Source organism: Mollisia scopiformis, assembly GCF_001500285.1.
Source record: "Mollisia scopiformis unplaced genomic scaffold LY89scaffold_4, whole genome shotgun sequence".
Classification (NCBI taxonomy): domain Eukaryota; kingdom Fungi; phylum Ascomycota; class Leotiomycetes; order Helotiales; family Mollisiaceae; genus Mollisia; species Mollisia scopiformis.
Genome location: NW_017263584.1, coordinates 1,313,633 through 1,332,377, shown reverse-complemented (window position 1 = coordinate 1,332,377; position 18,745 = coordinate 1,313,633). Strand labels below are relative to the sequence as shown.

Below are 18,745 nucleotides of genomic sequence, written 5' to 3'. Positions count from 1 at the left end.
GCCGAAAGTCAATATTTCTCCACCGATGTGGGGCCTTCATGAACGGACTTCTCCCCGCTCTCTAGATTCCTTCACTGAGCAAAGAACATTTTCCCTTCTCAGCTCAGAAGAGGCATCAATTACCCCTCTCTTGGTGTTCTCTCTTGCTAGGCCTGACCTGGACTGGACAATTTTTCTGTAATATTGAACTGTATTTCCGCATTTCCGATAACGGATCTTGGTACCCAGTGGACCTGTACAGGGTGAAGCTTATCCTAGCGCGTTGAGGGGCAGCTCTGGTGGTTCCTTCGGAAAAGTGACGCCGACCCCAGGAACTGGTTTGCCCTGCCCTGCCCCGCCCCGCCCCGCTTCTCGACCATCACAAGCCAAGGCCATATCCACAAGCTGTGGAGTGATGGTCCATTGAACCCCGCGCCCCATAAGCTGAACCGTCGTCCTTCCTCCGGTAAGAGAAAAAGGTTCTTTTCTGCATCTCCTCTCCCGGTTTCCCGGATTCTTAATCTACAGTTTTCCCAAACTCAATTCAACCTCTCCTCCCAATCAACAACTGATAACCGCAATCATGTCGGCCAAACACTTTATCAACGACCCAACACATCTTGTGAACACTGCTCTCCACGCCTTAACCATCACCAATCCATCTATTGCTCTCGATGCCGAAAACAAGATTGTCTACAGACGACCAGGACATACTCCACAAGTTTCTATAATTTCTGGAGGTGGAAGTGGGCACGAACCAAGTTTTGGAGCTTTTGTTGGAGATGGATTGCTATCAGCAGCTGTGGCAGGCACAATCTTCGCCTCGCCAAGTGCAGAGCAGATCCGAAGAGCTATCATGTCTAGAGTTGATAGCGAGAAAGGTATCCTGGTTACGGTTATGAATTACACGGGAGATGTGCTGAACTTTGGTATGGGCGTTGAGAAAGCGAAGGCGGCGGGACTGAAGGTCGAAATGCTGGTTGTGGCAGATGATGTTGGTGTGGGACGAAAAGCAGCAGGCAAGGTTGGTAGAAGAGGAATTGCTGGAACTGTGCTGGTGCACAAGATCGCGGGAGCTTTGGCTGCGAAGGGTGCGAGTTTGGAGGATGTCTACAAGGTCGCGAAATTGACTGCGGAGAATCTTGTCAGTGTTGGAGCCAGTTTGGATCACGTTCATGTCCCAGGACGAGCTCTTCCTGATCCAAATTCGGATGAAAACCTATCCGCAGAAGAGGTCGAGATTGGAATGGGCATTCACAACGAGGCTGGAAGTGGCAGAGCAAAGGTGGATCTACCAGAGTTGGTGAAGCGGATGCTGGCGCAAATGTTGGATTCGAAGGACGAAGATCGAGCATATCTCAATGTCAATTCGAACGAAGTGGTCCTACTTATCAACAATCTCGGTGGTGTTAGTGTTCTTGAGCTTGGCGGCATTACTGCTGAAGTTGTTGGCCAACTGGAAAAGACTTACAACGTCAAGCCGATCCGAATATTGGCTGGGACATATATGACGAGTCTGAACGGCCTTGGCTTTAGCATCTCTATCCTCAATGTTGTCAACACAAACATCGGCGGACCAAGTATGTTACAACTTCTGGATGCTCCTTGCGAAGCCGCCGGCTGGGCAGCACCCATCCGAAAGGAAACCTGGGAAGCAAAGTCTACGCAGACTCGAGAAGGAGCTACAGGCGCCGAAGAAGAGGCTAAGGAAAGCGGACTGAAAGTTGATTCGGAGCTTTTCAAGACTCAACTTTCGGCAGGTCTGGACAGAGTGGTTGCTGCTGAAGCAGATGTCACGAAATACGATACAGTTGTTGGCGACGGTGATTGCGGTATAGGGTTGAAGCGTGGTGCAGAAGGTATATATTCTATCTATAGCTACTTAGCCCGTTGGATGATTTTACTGACTATGATAAGCTGTTCTCAAGTTACTTTCGGATACGAAGCTATCAGGAGATGTTGTTCTTGATCTGAGTAAGATCGTTCAAGTTGTCGAGAACACAATGGACGGAACTTCAGGAGCTCTATACGCCATCTTCTTGAATTCTCTAACTCACTCCCTCCGCCAACAAGGCTCAGGCGAAGCGACGCCGAAGATTTGGGCCGCAGCTCTAAAGCAAGCATCCGAATCACTCTCAACCTACACACCTGCACAGCCAGGGGACAGAACTCTAATTGACGCCTTACATCCATTCGTGGAAACACTCGGCTCATCCGGCGATCTCAAGAAAGCTGCTGAAGCATCAAGAAAGGGAGCAGAGGGTACGAAGGGTATGAAGGCAAGTCTTGGTAGGACGGTGTACATTGGTGGATCAGGATTTGAACAAGTTCCTGATCCTGGTGCCTGGGGTTTGAGCGAGTTTTTCCTTGGACTAGCGGGTATTAAGAGCACGGAATCTGAGTACGAGATGGTCTGAGATCTGAGATGGTGATTGCGGTGGTCTTTATGCGGCTCGCGGGATCGTAGCAATATATCCTTTTTCCCTGCGAGTCGATTTTGCATATAAATATTCTGTTCATAAACCATCTTTGGACTTCCTCCACTTTATTCCCGTCGACTTTCCCTAGCCGAATTGAAGCCTCGTCTCGTCAGTCCCGAGAAGAAGTCACGTTCAATTCTCGCTTATTTCGCGCCAAAAAGGGGGGAGTTACCACCTCCTCATCTCAATCATCCACATCCTCACTTTTCCGAACTATCCATTCACTCCCCAACCCCAATCAACCGAACCCAATACCCAACCCCACAATCCTCACACCTCCAACCCACCCTATCCCTCACAACCTCATCCCTCCCCACAAACCCCCACCCACCACCATCATCTCCCTTCCTCCTCTCCTCCTCCACCCAGCTAATACTAACCTCCCTAAAATTACCCCCGAGATCCATCTCTACATCGCTGATATCCCTCCCTGGCACAATGATGAAATAGCGGTGCTGGAACTTGCGATCGAATGTTCGGTCAGAGGAGATGGTTTCGAATTCGATGATTTCTAGCTGTTGTTGGGTTTGGTGGGGGAATGGGAGGGTGTTTAGGGGGAAAAGGGGCGAGAAGAGTAGGGTTGAAGAGGAGGAGGAGGTGATGGTGGTTATGTGTTGGCGTCGGATAGTGAGGGCACGGAGGAAGAGGGTTAGGGCGTGGGATGTTGGGGAGTAGATTGGGAGGTCGAGGGAGGGGCAGCAGAAGGGCTGTTCCTGTGAGGTTTCCACTTTTGTGCTGGGGATTGGTGAAGGTGTTGAGTCTCTGGAGGGCGGAGACTGGATGGGTTCCTTTGGTGGAGAGGGAGGTTTGGTGGTGTTGGATGAGGAGTTGAATCTGCGGAGAGGCAGGGCGCTGGAGGGGATGGGACCAGGTGGACCACATTTTGAGGTTGATGTCCTGGTGGATGCTGTGCTCTGAATGTAAGAGAGTAGCATGTTGGAATGTTATATGTTCTGCAGATGAGCGCACTTTGTTTGTTCAAAGGAGGTGATTCATAATCACTTTGGTGAATGATGAGGAATGACTTGCTCTAAGAATCACCAGTCATTGCTTTTGGAAATATCTCTATCACCACATGAGACTTAAGGAGGAGATTAAGGGATGCCATACTGCTGAGAGCTTCTCAACATGCGTGATAGCATATCCTCTATCAATACATGACTTTGTCGAGCTAAGTTGATCAAATCGTGTTTCTAAACAAGAAATATTTGTTTGATGAAAGACCAACGCCTTCGTTAACGAGTAAGATATATGAAAAACCGAGCTCCTACAAGAATCACCTGGCCGCATCGGGTGGTATACAAGGAGCCTGAGAAGCATAGGCCTCATAGTCTACCCCAATATTCGGATAATAAACCAAATAAGAATCCCTACATCCTGCAATGATCCACCCGGCCACCGGGTGGGATGGGATTCTGGGTAACTTTGGCCTCTTTGTTGCTGAGAAGGTACATTGCAATTGCGGCACAGGGAATTAAATCGGAGATAGGGAGTGAAAGAAACAAGCAGACCCAAAGATTTGACCCGTTCAATAACAAGAGCATTAGCTTGATGGAGTGTCCAGAACAATGAAGAATGTATTCTAATGTTTGCATGAGGAAAGGAAAGCTCTTATTGCCTGGCTTTAGCTAGCGTGATATGGCAACACAGCACTCTTTACTTGAGTCATAACAGCTAGTTAAATGCCACTCACAATTAAGCTTTCCAATGCCTTCAAACCGATGAGCATTGTCAAGATGACGAGGACACGTGCGTGATGCATGACTGTCACGTGTACATACTCTCGATTGGGACTCGAGTCTAGTCGCCTCAATTGTTGTTTAACGGAGGCTCTTCGTCCATTTTTGGGCCGCATTTCATCCGTCTGATGTTTTTTGGTCCGTATCAAGTAATCCAACGGATTGGTCGTGGAGAGAGAAAACGGGGGGAAACACCGGCCGGTCAGAATGACGGAGCTTTCGGCGAATGGATTATCTCGAAATTAAAGTTTGATGCTCGGTATTAGATCCACGAATGCTCTGCAAAACAAATTTCCTCCCATAAGCTTTCAACTCTCCTCTCCAACCTTGACTTTCCATTTAATGACCTCAGGTCTTCTATACCTTCTTCTTCGCGACGTTGAGCAATTGCATGTCCAGCATGACCGCTACGGAGGCCTTTCCGCTCCTTTCCACCACCGATAAATTGGCACCCTTAGGGGGACACGGCAATGTCAATACACCGCGAGTCCGCAGACGCTCGAGTGGACTCGGAGGAGAGATCAGAGCAGGAGATACAAGTGCACCAGCTTTAGCAACCTTGGACGTGAGGCCGCCCTCACCCGGCACCCTCAAAGTTCGCAAGCCCCCTATTGTCACAGCTAATGGCCATCTGACATCCAGCAGGCGCAAGCAGACAGAGACCGCAAGAAGCCCTTCTCCAAGCGGCGGAAAGCGAAGACCCTCTTCCAGCAATGGAAGAGGTACGCTCTGAAACATACCTGGGTTACTCCTCTCGTCCTCATTGGCATCTTCCTAGCCTTATATGCGATCAATCCCACCGAATCGAATCCTATACACTACTTCATCTTCCTATCCTATAAGATACCCGCTGATGCAGATGCACCGGAAGGGACAGCTCTTCAATATGGAAAGGGACTCTGGGATATGGCATTCGTGTCATTCTATGTTATCGTCCTCTCCTTCACCCGCGAATTCATCATGCAGAACTTGCTCCGACCTATGGCAAAGCGAAGCGGGCTAAAGAGCAGATCAAAACAGTCTCGATTCATGGAACAGATGTATACTGCTATCTACTTCGGTTTTCTTGGACCAGTCGGGCTGTGGGTCATGAGTCGGACTCCAGTCTGGTACTTCAACACCAGGGGAATGTATGAAGGATTCCCGCACAAGACACACACCGCAGATTTCAAGTTCTACTATCTCTTCCAGGCGGCATATTGGGCTCAGCAAGCAATTGTTCTGATGCTGGGAATGGAGAAGCCCAGAAAGGATTACAAGGAGCTGGTTGGACACCACATTGTGTCGCTGGCCCTCATTGCCTTGAGCTACCGTTTCCACTTCACCTACATGGGAATCGCCGTCTTTATTACCCACGACATTAGCGATTTCTTCCTCGCCGTAAGTTGTCTTGTTTCTTCTCGCTCGCGTAGTTCTAACCTCCCTAGACGTCCAAAACCCTGAACTACCTCGACCACCCACTCGTGGGCCCCTATTTTGCATTCTTCGTCTTCGCCTGGATCTATCTCCGACATTACCTAAATCTGCGAATCCTCTGGTCCGAGTTTAACGAGTTCAAAACTGTCGGCCCGTACGAGCTCAATTGGGAGACCGAACAATACAAGTGCCAACTATCACATGTCATATCCACAGTCCTCCTCGCGAGTTTGCAGAGCCTGAACCTGTTCTGGCTCTGGGCTATCCTCCGAATTGCATACCGATTCGTGTTCCTCAACGTCGCAGAGGACGATCGAAGCGATAACGATGAGAAGGAGTTTGAAGAGGAGCAGAGATTAGATGCTTTGGCTCGGGAGCAGGCCCAAAAGGCCGCCAACCCGATGGTTTTGGTAAACGGCTCACCTGTCAACGGGAATGGCAAGGCCTCCGGGCTGGAGACCCGAGCGAACGGAACGGCGGCGACGGCGAATCGGAAGGAAAACAGGAGGAAAGCTTGATTTAACATAAACTCGGCAGCATGGGTTTGTTTGGATGGCGTGGGGGGCTCCCGGGCTCGGAGTCTTTGGAGGTGGGGGGTTCTTGGTTACCTCTTCTCTTTCATGAGGCTGTAATGAACGGGGTATCGTGGGAGGTTCCCGCTCCGAAAAGGAGCATGTGAAAGAAGGAAGGGTTGACACGATGACTTATGACGATCGTTACATTGTCCTTGGCTATCCCGTGTAGGATATCGGCCTTGTGTGTATTCATGAGGTATATTGGGGAAGGAACCCAAACGGTCGTTCCACTTCTTGTATTGATTCTCAACCTGTAAAGAAACTATAATAAATAAAGCACAGACCGAAACTACTCCCTCAACCAACATTTTCTGCTGTGCAATTTGATCTACAAAGAACATTACTACATCCGAGTACAGTATGACCTGATCGTCTTACGATGCTATGTTTCTTCAGGGCGTAGCTTGATGCACGGGTAGCGAAAAGTATAGGTTGAAGATATGCAATCCCGTCGTTAAATATCTGATATATGACCAAAAAGACAAACCCCCCTATTCCTCATCCAAAGACATGCAACGCGACCCCTAACTCCACGTTCCCAAACCCCACGTCCAACGTTATACAGCGGAGCCTTCTCGATCTTAGATTGCTGCGACCATCGGCCATGTTGGACTTTGCAACCCATTCAACGGGAATGCAAGACCTGGTTGCCTCGTCCTCGCCGCGCTTGTGTGCGACTAACACGGCCTGTTCGGGCGAAACGTGCTTCGTGTTAGTTGAATGGAAAAAATTTCTCTGGTTCCTTGACCGCAAGTTTTGCTTGCTGACGTGACGTGGTGAGGGGAAAGTGTTGAGATAGGGGCGGATTAGGATAATGAGAAGTCTGGGATCGTGTGTTGTTTCTTGATCGTTGGGAAAGCGGGTCAGTGTGAAGTCTATATATGAGAGAGCACAAGCAAATGAAGACAAATAGCTGAATTGTTCTTAAACTCGAGTTCCTCTAAAGTTTTGGACTTCTCGTCAATCCTCACTCGTTTGACAAGGAGCTGAGGGCAGTGAACTTTTGAACACAGTACTTTCTTGCACAACCTGCATCATTTGAACACGAGTAGCTTGTACCTGGTCTGGTCCTACGTCTTTTAGGTACTTTGTATCATCCTTGATAATATGCTACGCTACAATCTTGCTTGTTTTCATATTTTTGGTTCTTTCTCGTTCCCAGAATTGACCTCGCACAATTTCCACGCACATTGCGCCCATGGGAGCAACTTCACGCCCAAAGCTCGATGGCTTTACCCGCCATCATCTTGAGTGTGCGGAAAGTTCTCCATCGGGATTGTCCCAATACCATGAATCTTACTACGTCTGGCAAATGTCTAAGCTTTTCAATAGTTTAATGCAAAAGAACGGAACGGAACGGCCACTTCACATTGCAGCTTCCTCGACGCAGATGGGAGACATGGACTCAGAGCTTGCCAAGGCTGCATCTCCATGCCTCGTCTGAGCACAAAAGAGTATTGGGTCTCGAGAAGTCCAATCACTACAGGCAATTCTGCCATAAGAGCTCGAACATTCCACCTGCAATAAGCAAAGCAGGTTTCAAGGTTCTCCAGCTTGGAGAAATCAACGATGCCACCACTTTTCAACTTGAGACACCACTTCCACCAAAGAGAGGTACATTGTACTCAATCAACTTGCATGCTATCAGTGAGTTAATGCAGCAAGTGCATTGATCCTCGCTGACACTTCAACGTGCCAAACAGACATTGGCCCCCAGATGTCGCGAAAGGCTGACATATTCAGTTCCATGCTATAACAGGCTCAATGATCGGATATCGGTGTATTTACCTCCCCTGGCTTGCACCGTCCGACTTGGCTATAATCGGACCATGGGGAAGTGTTGCATGGGAACTATTGTTGCTTCTTCCGCCACCACCTTCGGCAACCACGTCTCCTGAATTATGGCAAGGACTCACTCAAAGGCATCTTGCCGTGTCCCTTTCTGCCGTAAGAGCTGCTGGCAGACCAGATGCTCTTTCATCCAGGATTGCAACATCGGTTGTACAACATTGGGCCAGAAAATTGATTTGAACGAAGGCCTAAACAAGCGGCGTTGCATTGCCATTACGCGTTCAGAGCAGAGCTTTCAGATCAGCGGGAAGATCTTGCTCTTTGTTGGAAGAGCTTGGATGGATTTCTGCCTCACATTGATAGATCGTTAACGCCCCCAGTTTCGGATAGCTTGAGGGCGGAGGCGCAAGACCTTGCTTCTTTCGTGGACTTGAAAGATACTGGCGTTGTCGAGGACCTGCCATTCGAGCAGAGCATGCTCGAAGGTTCCTCGGTACTCAGAGATTGACCACCAGGAGGATGGCATGGCGAAGGGGGAGAAGAACCAGCCGATGAAAGGGAAGGGACGGCACGACGGGAGACAGGACGTTTGTCTCTCACCGCTGAATCTAAATCCTCCCCATCTGGTCTCAAAGACAGAATACCAATAGCGAGGGATCCTACCGAGGGAAAGTTACGTCGTCACACAGGATCTATATGCATATATGCATTGCGAGTTCGGACCGGCAGTATTGGATTCATTCGACGCTCCAATGTCAGAGGGCTTTTTCCTGCAAACTTGTAAGGTGGGAAGTATCACCTCTCGTGCGGCCGCTGCTGGGGGAAGCAGGAGGGCATGCAGTGTGCGTTCGTTGGACATCATTGCATGACTGCATATTGAAAAGGCTCGGAGTAGCTGTGGATAAGCGCCCTGTATGTCAAACGCGAGCCTTTTGCTCTTGTTCTAACGCGCAATGGCACACTGGGGTCGAGCGTACGCTCGGGGAAGGATCCGAGGCGACCGGTGTCGAAGCCGGACCATAACGCGGAGGAGGACCTGGACGAGCGAGCGAGACGTGCGGAGCGGATTGCACGATTTGCATTTGCTGGGCTTCACGGCTCACGACTGAATCTGGACGCTTAGTCTAGGCCTTTGCTGCACCGGGATGCCGCAAAACCACGTGTCAATTGTAGTCTGACGCGCAGAGCGAACGAGCGAACTGGGGAGAGGGAGAACTGGGCCGGGATGAGCAATGAGGAGCACCAGGAAGAGGAAGATTGAGCAATGAAGAGGCGGTTCCGAGCATGCGACCCCCGTCCTTTCCAGAGGGATTGGGGACGCCGTGGCGGCTGTCGTACAAGGCTGGCCGGCTCGATAGTGGAGTGGTGCTATTAAGGTGTTGTCCCACCGCAGGAGGTTGTGTGGCACACTGGCACTGCGCGTGTGATGGAGGGGTCGAATATTGCCGTGCTGGTGTGCGGTGATGGTGTCGGTGGTGGTGGCTGCGAGGCGGCGGGGTGTTTTCTGGTTCGTGGATTCAGCACCACGCCCGTGCTGTGATCTGTCGATGGTGCTGCTATTCCGGTGGCAGACGAGAGGGGCCAGAGCCAGAGTACGTCCTATCCTGCGCGCAGATATATCTCCATAGCTGCTGGGAGATATTAAATGGCGTTCTGCGAAGCTGCGAGTCTGCGACGACGGACAGCGCGACCAGCCAGCAGGAACCTTTCCTGCTTCACACTAACCCGGACCCCGACAGGACAGCTGTTCTGCTCTGCTCCTATTGCAGGTACGGTACATGGACAGTGCGGTACAGGACCGCGCAGAGCGTCGACGACGAAGAAACATAAGTTGGCCGGCGTACGTTAGCTACCACGGACGAGCTGAACTGGATCCTGGAATCTGGGAGCGGGAATCTGGGACCGTACTGGACCGAAGGGAAGCGCAGTGAGGTAAGTGCGAGAGATATTGCATATTGCAAATATCTATCTGAGAATTGGATGATACTACTATACGAGACTTCGACTCGACTCGACTTGACTCGACTGCGTTGCACTGTTTGGGTTTGGTTTGGGTTGGGTTGGGTTTGGTTGGTTTGATCTGGTCTGGTTTGGTCTGGTCTAGGTTGTCTGGTCTCGGTTCTTTGCGCTTGTACTGTACGAAGTACTAGACCGGTACCGTGTGTGTACTTTCCGTATGTATCCTTCGTACATGTACAGCTGATACTCGTCTCTCACTCTCACCTCTCTCACATTTTCCGCCTTCACCGCCTTGGGAGTCCACAAGCGAAACGCCCCCAGTCAAATTGCCCAGTCTAACGTCCCAGCGCCCCCCCCAGTCGCAGTCCCAGTCCAGCGAACTTGAGAACCCAGACGCTGCAGCTCGGCTCCGCCACTCACAACGCGCATTACTCTCGTCTCTCAACTTCAAACTGCAAATTCTTTGGACTCTCCCCTCCATCGGCATATCTGCATCTCGAAAGCAAAAAAAAAAAGGAGGGTGGGCGAGACCACTCAAATACCCGGGAATACACTCCTTGTCCTTCGTTCCCCCCCGATTGTTCGGTCATTTGCATTTGATTGCATCTCTCGGCGTTCTTTTGTTGATTAGATCGAGGGGTCGCCGTCGATCATCGAGCCGTCTATCACTCTTTCGACCAAAGGACGAACCCTCTCCACCACAAGTACCTACCCGCACATCTCCTTGTGCAGAGTACCACTCTCCAGTAAGTTTTCAACATCGCCTTTAGACCATCAATCACATATCACATGGCGTGTTTATCATCGGTCAGAGACATTTCGACAAGCCACCACGCTGACAGTATCTTGTGATCTCGCAGGTGGCAACCCTTGTACCGAGGCCTTCAAAGCTTCGCGTTAAACCTGAACGTACTCAATTTCACGCCCTTCTTAATCGAATGGGCCATGAGCAGTCCACGACCTCCTCTCGATACGGAATATTGATGTGGGACGGAGGATACCGGGTCTTAATCCATAAATTGTAATGGCAGGAGGGAGACTCGAGCTGAGCTCGAATTCTGGCAACGATGGAATCGATGCGGATGCAACAATCGTTCTCTTGAACGCCGTGCACTTCAATTACGCCTGGGTCTTATTTGTGGTATTCTTAGTAGCATTCGTTGCGAACGGTGTACTCTCAGCAGAACCCTCGTCGAATTCGAAGGAGCCCGTTCTCACTGGTCCCGGGGGAAAACCCCTACCACAATCCTCGGCTCGAAAGAGCAAGGAGGAACGCGAGAAGAGGAAGAAGCTGAAAGACTTCAGTCCTGGCCGAAAGCTGCTCTTTCTGTATCTCTCGGCAGGGCTTCTCGCAACATTCGTTGGCAATGGGGCCAATATCATCATTCACGCTCTGACCCAGACGGACAATGACTGGTGGTGTGGTGAAGCCACTGCTGTAAGTGGCAATCCAGCCCGAAGTTCCCCATAAAAAGTGCACTGACATACCCAACAACAGTTATATGTTTGTGCTTCAGCTTTCTTCTATAGCATCTTCCTCATCTCACTGGTTGATACCACCCCATCACCAAACATCGCCCACCAAATCACATGGTGCATTGCTTCAATCGCTGAGCTTATACTTCTGGGAGGCACGATTTCCTTATATACCAATTCTCACCAAGAAACCAATTCATTGAGAAGCAACGAAGTTATTTACAGAACACCAGACAGTTGGGAGATTGCTGAAATCACAATCGACATATGTCGCGTGATCATCATCCTTCTCTTAGCAGCTTTCTATGTCATATTTTCACTGGAACGTCGTTATAAAAGCAGATACCACCGAGAGATCAACGAAAACGCACCACTCCTCATCAATGGCCGGGCCAACGGACACGCACATGTCAACGGGAATGGGACTATTCGGACACCTGGGGAATATGAAGCTGTCAATGGTGCTGCTCACAACGGCAGCTCCATTGGAGGAACTGGCACTGCGACTCCAAATGGAGAGACTACACGTCGAAGCCTGGACGAAAATCCTGCTTTCTACAAGCCTACCACTGCTCCAAACAGAACTTGGTGGGAATATCTGAAAGGATATTCTCTGTTCTTTCCATACCTATGGCCTAGCAAGTCAGTTAGGCTACAAATCATTGTCGTAATTTGTTTTGGACTGGTGGTCCTTCAACGCATTGTCAACATCGCCGTGCCTCTCCAGGTTGGTCGAGTCACAGATGAGCTCACAGACAATCGTGGAATGCCTTGGCTCTCGATATCATTGCTCATTGCCTGCAAATTCCTTCAAGGCACGTCTGGTATTCTTGGAGCCATCAGATCTGTACTCTGGATCCCAATCTCACAATACTCATATCAAGCTTTGACCACGGCCTCATTTGAACATGTGCATGGCTTAAGTTTGGACTTTCACCTTGGCAAACGAACTGGAGAGGTCCTCTCTGCTCTTAGTAAGGGCAATGCGATCAACAATTTCCTGGAGCAGATCACCTTCCAAGTACTCCCAATGATATTTGATCTTGGCGTCGCGATCATCTACTTCGGGGTTAAATTCGATGCTTACTATGCACTCGTGGTTGCCATTATCACTTTCTCTTATCTATATCTGACCATTCGAATGGCTCGATGGCGTTCAGAACAACGTCGGCAGATGACAAATCTCAGTCGAGAGGAGGATGCAGTCAAGAACGACTCTCTGACCTCGTATGAGACTGTCAAATACTTCAATGCCGAGGATTACGAATTCGAAAGATATCGTAAAGCAGTCATTGCTTTTCAAAAGATGGAGTATAAAGTCACGATTTCCTTGAACATCCTAAATATCTCCCAAAACATGGTCTTCATGACCGGCCTTTTGGCAACTTCACTTCTCTCAGCTTATCAGGTCACCACGGGCGTAAGAACGGTTGGAGACTTTTCCGTTCTCTTGACCTACATGGCACAATTGCAGCAACCTCTCAACTTCTTTGGATCGTTTTACCGAAGTGTGCAGAGTGCTATGATCAGTGGAGAACGCCTCCTGGAGCTATTTAAGGAACAACCAACGGTGATCGATGAGCCCTGTGCTCGTGAAATGCCAGCGTGCGAAGGTCAGATTCGGTTCCAGAATGTCAAATTCTCCTATGACACCCGCAAGCCAGCACTCGAAGGGCTAAGTTTCAATTGCCGTCCAGGTACCACAACTGCGTTTGTGGGCGAGTCAGGAGGAGGAAAGTCTACAGTGTTCAGATTGCTCTTCAGATTCTACAATACACAGGACGGAAGCATCCAAATCGATGGAAATGATGTGCGGGATATCACAATTGACTCTCTTCGGCGCCACATCGGGGTGGTCCCTCAAGACACAGTTCTTTTCAACGAGACTCTCATGTATAACCTCAAATATGCAAATCAAGACGCCACTGATGAGGATGTGTACGCTGCCTGCAGAGCTGCTTCTATTCACGACAAGATTATGGCATTTCCTGACCAGTATAACACAAAAGTGGGTGAACGCGGTCTTCGCCTCAGTGGTGGTGAGAAGCAACGAGTTGCCATTGCACGGACTATCATCAAGAATCCTCGCGTTATCATGCTGGACGAAGCGACGGCTGCTCTTGACTCAGATACTGAACAAAACATACAAGAGGCACTGCGAACACTCTCAGAGGGCAGGACTATGCTGGTGATCGCGTAAGGGCTTTCCTCTAATGCTGTAATTCTAAGCAACTAACTTCCTATAGTCATCGGTTGTCAACTATTACAAGTGCAGATCAGATACTTGTTCTTCACGCTGGTAAAGTAGCTGAAGCAGGAACTCACCAAGACCTTCTTATGATGAAAGGCCGCTACTACAACATGTGGAGAAAACAGATTAGGGCCGAGCGTGCAGCAGAACAAGCCTTCCAGGCCGTCGCGAAAGCCAAGGCTCTCCAAGAAGCTGCTATGGCTCGACCTGGCAGCTCTGGTAATGAAGGCAGTCCCAGTGAGGATGTTAGCGAAAACGAGGCAGACAATCGTAGCAGCTCGACGTTGGTTACTCCTAGTCTTGCTTCAAAAGCTCTCGTACACGCGGCTGAAAGTTTTAGGGATAGGGACGCAGGCTCTTCTTCAGATGGGTCTAATTTCGGGGATGACAAGCACGAGGATGCTAAGTCTACGCTTGATACCTCGGACGAAACCAGACCATCTGATGGCAATGTAGGACAGGAGGAAAGCGACCAAGCTCGGAGTAAATCCACCGACCAACCCAAACATCCTTGACACGATCCGGAGTCTTTCGTCTGAGCACGGATGACTCCAAACCCTTGTAAATGACAACTTTTTTTTTCATCGGATGAGATACGATTGCACGAATTCGTTGCCAATCGAGATCGAGGATCCACTTCACCAGAAAGATGATGCATTCATTGCTCATCTACGTTCCTTTTGCTTCTGCTTTGCACAAATTCCCTGTTAATAGTGGAAATTCCCACGTCACGAGGTTTACGAGAGGCATAAAACGGTGCATGAAGGTGGTTAGCGATGCTTTTTTTTGTGCTTTTAAAGGGAAATCTCATAGAGGTTGGTGCTCAAGGTCCGCTGTTTTTAAACAAAAAGAAAGGCGAACGCAGTCCGCGAGCTCTTACTTAGATAATACGATGCAAATCAACCCCACGTGCTCCTATGTCTCATTTTGATGTACACTCTTCCGGTTGACTAGATGCTGCCATATTTGGACGAGACAAAACTCTCAATTGACTACTATTCTACAGTCAACCTTCCGTTCGTCTAACTTCCCCGTAGCTTCCCCGAATGTGTATATCCCTCCTATCTGTATTCCGGGCGAACGAAATCGGCAAACGTCTTCGGCTCACCCTCGTAGTTGTGCACCCCATCTCCGTGTCCGTGTGCGTCGTGACCGTGATCATGGGCATGTGGATCCTCAGCCGGGCCAACATATTCCATCTTCAGAACATTTCCACACTCAGGGCACCTCTCAATCGGACGATCGCGGGACATCTATTCGGGGGGAAAATCAGCCCCCCTCCCTTACACCTACTTCAACATTGAGAACATACCGTAAGCCAGATCGTGTTGTGTGAGTCGGCGGGGTATCCGGTACAGCCAGCATATTGCTCATCGCCGAAACTCTTGACGACAATCGGGTTATCGAGCGTTCCTACACTCCCATCAGCCATTGTTCCGAAATGACGTGATATTTTTTGAGAGAGGGATTGTAGGATGGTTACCTTTGCGAGAGGCATCCAATGGCTTCATGTCGAAGATGTCAATGCCCTGCATCTTCCCCAGGATCTCCAATCGCTCCAAGCCCGTCGCCTGCTCGAGATCCGTAGGCACCGCACCAACAGCAGCGCCGGGACCGACGAGATCCGATTCACTCTTGATCTCTGCCCTTCTATCAGCTTTCCCTTACTTCCTTTCCGCAGAGAATTGTTTCTTTACCTTCGAATTTCTTGATCTTGCCATCGTTGGAGCCGGACGCTGGTGTAGGGGCAGCTTCTCCTGAGGGATAGGTTAGCTGTTAATTGATTGAGTGAGAAGGGGGCAGAGGGTCGTACGGCGCACGAAGGAGCTTGTGAAGCTGCGTTTGATGATGGGGGATGCTGCCGCGCGACGGGCGGCGGCGAGGGCGGGGCGTGAGAGGAACATAGTGGTTCAATTGAGGGTTTTGGTTGATGGTACGATGCAATCTTTCGAGGTTGAAGTGAAAGCAGACTAGCCGAGCTCTTGCGCTAGCGCGTTGATCACGTGGACGCTGGCACTTCTGTCGAATTGATGTTTTGAACTTTTTAGACTTTGCAAGAATCGATTGAAGGTTTGAGGGCTTCATAGGTCTTCGTCTTTCTTGTTCTGCAAATTCATGCTGGCGCTTACAGACTCTTGAGCAAACCTAAGTGCAGCTTCACCACATTCATGTTCAGTAAACTTGAAGGGGAGCTGCATCCGCACTTTCGAATGAGTACATGGAGTGTGTCTGAATCCTCTTTATGTTTCTATATTGGAGCATACCTATATATCTCGAATTGACATCAGATCGTGCAAAGCGTGCGGTAATATGGGTATCATATTTGAAGCCAGATATTCGGCAATCTAAACATCAATCCAAAACTCCGAGACATCGGGCACATTGATCAAAGCTGTTTCCGCATCGGAGAGGAACCTGCTTTTCACCTGGCCAAATCGGAAAGTCCACTCCTGCTACAGCTCCCTTGAACCCGTTCTTCCCAGCCATATCTCCTATTCTGTCCACAACTTCTTCAACAACTTTCCAGATCCTTGCTCTATTCCTCACTCCCAGCACTCCCTTCTCCAACATTTTCAATTGCTCGTACACAAGAAGCCAATTAGTGTCCAGCGTCTTCTTCTCCATTCGTGCTTGGACGTAGGCAAGCACATCGGCGTCGATGTCATCAGAGACCTCGAGCATATCGGCACCGTAAGATTCCTGGAAAGAACCACTTAGATATTCTTCCTCTTCTATCTTAACATCGTTGATCTCCCAAAACCAGGGCATCTCCTTTTTGATCAGATTTCTAAACAGAGCTTTCGGCAGCTGACGGAAGCATCGTGAAGCGAGACGGAGAGAAGCGATGTCCTTCGAGCATAAGCGAGCAAGAATATCATTCTTGATCTCCGGCGGGATGTTGTAGAATGGGTCTTCTGGTCTGTTCCTTTCTTCCACAAAGTTGCTGGACATCGCTTCATGAATATTTCGATCACAGAATGCTCCATCACCAAGCGGAATTTCTTCTTTATAAGTCCCTCGCATCATGATGCCAAATCCTGGGATATTTACCGGATTCGCAACCAAGTACTCGGTTCCTGGTTTGTGCACCCACCATAGCTTCTGCAATTTTGCTATCTCGGGATCTTGCTTCAAATTCTGGAAACCGCAATTACTGCACGCTTCACGGCACCACAAGGCCACGAATCCATCGATATCGACCCTTCCAATCTTCCTCAAAGATATTTTTTCGAAGATCTTCCAGCAGGCGTCATGAACTGGAATGCCAACCCACATAGCCATGTCTGGTGAGTAGCCTTGGCCTTTAGCGAAATTTCGATAGTCAGGGAAATTGCAAGCACATATATCTTGTCCTTCGATGCCGAATTTTGCGCGCTTCGACAATTGCTGCCATTTCTCCGGTGGTGTCACAGTGCTTGTGGACAGAAACCATTCGCTTTTCTGCTCATAGTCCTTCAACCACTCTCCATCATCACCACCATTGGTTTCGTGGGCAGGTCCGGCTGGTGAGATCCCATTATCATTCACCTGCGGCTGTTTTGATGATTCTTCACCCTTGCCCTTTCTCTCGGGTTTCTTTACCACATACCTCGCTCTATCTATAGACAAATCAGTACACAATTTGACTAGGAATCGACGACCTTATCCGAAGAGAGTGGGAACAAATCTTCTTTAACAAGCAGCTCTCGAGGATGGTCACGAAGATATCGGCTCCTAAATTGAATACAAAGGAAAGGCAGAATTCGACTTACTGATGCCTTTCATCTCTTCTACTCCAATTCTGCATCCGCTGTAACCTGCTTCAAACACACACCCTGGACCAGCAATATGTTGCAACACTCCATCTGCTCTATCCATCGTTATGTTTCTACATCCCAAATCTTCGGGCGCCAGAGAGCATAGAGATTGGCTGGGGTCTTGCTCAAAGAGTCTGGACGCTCTGTAGTCCCAACTGTGAGCCTCTGATTCGTTTGAAGTCCGGATCCGTCCAATTCTGAAAGATACGGCGCATAGCTGACAGACACTACTTGTGTCACCCATGATGAAGATTATCCTCAGGGACCAAAGATTTGCATGGCGTGTAGTAGTGAGAAGTCTGTCACTCAGCTCTGCTCCTCCTTATCCTACACCAAGCTAGCTGTTCCCAACTGTTGGAGACAGTCAGATCTTTCGATTGGAGCGAGCTGAGTCCTAGAAAGAGCGCCACACCAGGCACACGTCAGAACTTAATCAGAGGAACACACTATATCTTTGAATGATATGACAAATGTCACTATCGATCGAAGGGAGTCCATACAAGGGATTTGGAATTGCAAGCATTGACTGGACCAAAAGAAGCAAGCAAATCGCCAAGACGATTAAAGCGTCCGAAGGAAGTACGGTATATCAGAGCAGATAGGGTGCAACAATCCAGGCATACAGACTTGTTGTCTGAAAATCAGCTTGAGGTGTTGTTGTCTACGTGTACGTGATAGAAAAGCGGGAAGGAAATATCGAAGATATCCGATGTGTCCAATCGAACATCTGTGGCGCAGCAACCAACATGTCATGTGCTTCCCATCATTAGATCCCATTGTCCTTACGTACACTCCATCAGCTTACTGGCCACTCTCTTTCTGAAAGGCGGTCGACTAATACTTTTTAACAAAGCTTGCTACAGCATTTCTTGCCTCAGTCTACACCTCTGCAAACCAGTCACGTGCTTCGTGCCAGCACGGGAAAGGTCATTAAACCAGGGCCGGTGGGTAGAACAGAGAGTCCTCTTTGAGACCAGATCGCGAGAAGATTGAAGAGCCTCAAAGATGACCAAACAATCGGCACCAATATTCTGGAGAAAGCCAAAGATTTGCAGATGCTGCCAACTAGCAGACTTTTGCTGAATCCGCTCATAGGTACCGTTTCCGCGATCTATTGAAAGTATTTTAGGTAGATTTCGAAATGCCGATTGATTCTCTTAGACTCAACCTCACGTTCATTTAGGGCTTAATCGATCTTGACTATGAGGTGTGTTGCGTCTATTGTCTAGTTAATACCGAAAGGTTCAACAGGACAGCAGCTTAGGCTAGACAACTTCGACGA

At 49.2% G+C, this 18,745-nt stretch overlaps 7 protein-coding genes across 7 annotated transcripts; 3 read left to right on the top strand and 4 right to left on the bottom strand.

Annotated features, from left to right (window-relative positions):
- Positions 1-83: 83 nt before the first annotated feature.
- Positions 84-2,497, top strand: LY89DRAFT_638105 (dihydroxyacetone kinase). Its single transcript, XM_018211558.1, has 2 exons — positions 84-1,838; positions 1,897-2,497. Exons 1-2 carry the CDS (start codon positions 563-565, stop codon positions 2,394-2,396), a joined length of 1,776 nt encoding a protein of 591 aa, XP_018076346.1. The 5' UTR covers positions 84-562; the 3' UTR covers positions 2,397-2,497.
- Positions 2,498-2,517: 20 nt separating this feature from the next.
- Positions 2,518-3,530, bottom strand: LY89DRAFT_768261 (uncharacterized protein). The gene has a single exon (XM_018221778.1). It carries the CDS (start codon positions 3,392-3,394, stop codon positions 2,681-2,683), a length of 714 nt encoding a protein of 237 aa, XP_018076345.1. The 5' UTR covers positions 3,395-3,530; the 3' UTR covers positions 2,518-2,680.
- A 193-nt stretch (positions 3,531-3,723) lies between these two features.
- LY89DRAFT_681336 (uncharacterized protein) lies at positions 3,724-4,235 on the bottom strand. Its single transcript, XM_018214266.1, has one exon. The coding sequence runs from the start codon at positions 4,001-4,003 to the stop codon at positions 3,830-3,832; it is 174 nt and encodes a 57-aa protein (XP_018076344.1). The 5' UTR covers positions 4,004-4,235; the 3' UTR covers positions 3,724-3,829.
- Positions 4,236-4,291: 56 nt separating this feature from the next.
- On the top strand, positions 4,292-6,568 carry LY89DRAFT_681335 (LAG1-domain-containing protein). The gene is made up of 3 exons (XM_018214265.1): positions 4,292-4,793; positions 4,844-5,578; positions 5,626-6,568. The coding sequence occupies exons 1-3, from the start codon at positions 4,599-4,601 to the stop codon at positions 6,130-6,132; spliced, it is 1,437 nt and encodes a 478-aa protein (XP_018076343.1). The 5' UTR covers positions 4,292-4,598; the 3' UTR covers positions 6,133-6,568.
- Positions 6,569-10,686: 4,118 nt separating this feature from the next.
- Positions 10,687-14,248, top strand: LY89DRAFT_608651 (uncharacterized protein). Its single transcript, XM_018210505.1, has 3 exons — positions 10,687-11,377; positions 11,438-13,611; positions 13,662-14,248. Exons 1-3 carry the CDS (start codon positions 10,964-10,966, stop codon positions 14,179-14,181), a joined length of 3,108 nt encoding a protein of 1,035 aa, XP_018076342.1. The 5' UTR covers positions 10,687-10,963; the 3' UTR covers positions 14,182-14,248.
- Positions 14,249-14,525: 277 nt separating this feature from the next.
- Positions 14,526-15,736, bottom strand: LY89DRAFT_390752 (subunit IV of cytochrome c oxidase). Its single transcript, XM_018207188.1, has 5 exons — positions 15,480-15,736; positions 15,364-15,417; positions 15,150-15,308; positions 14,979-15,079; positions 14,526-14,919 (listed from the first exon to the last, which is right to left on the bottom strand). The coding sequence occupies exons 1-5, from the start codon at positions 15,568-15,570 to the stop codon at positions 14,728-14,730; spliced, it is 597 nt and encodes a 198-aa protein (XP_018076341.1). The 5' UTR covers positions 15,571-15,736; the 3' UTR covers positions 14,526-14,727.
- A 168-nt stretch (positions 15,737-15,904) lies between these two features.
- On the bottom strand, positions 15,905-18,046 carry LY89DRAFT_714994 (uncharacterized protein). Its single transcript, XM_018218169.1, has 2 exons — positions 17,419-18,046; positions 15,905-17,265 (listed from the first exon to the last, which is right to left on the bottom strand). Exons 1-2 carry the CDS (start codon positions 17,705-17,707, stop codon positions 16,019-16,021), a joined length of 1,536 nt encoding a protein of 511 aa, XP_018076340.1. The 5' UTR covers positions 17,708-18,046; the 3' UTR covers positions 15,905-16,018.
- Between the last annotated feature and the right edge of the window lie 699 nt (positions 18,047-18,745).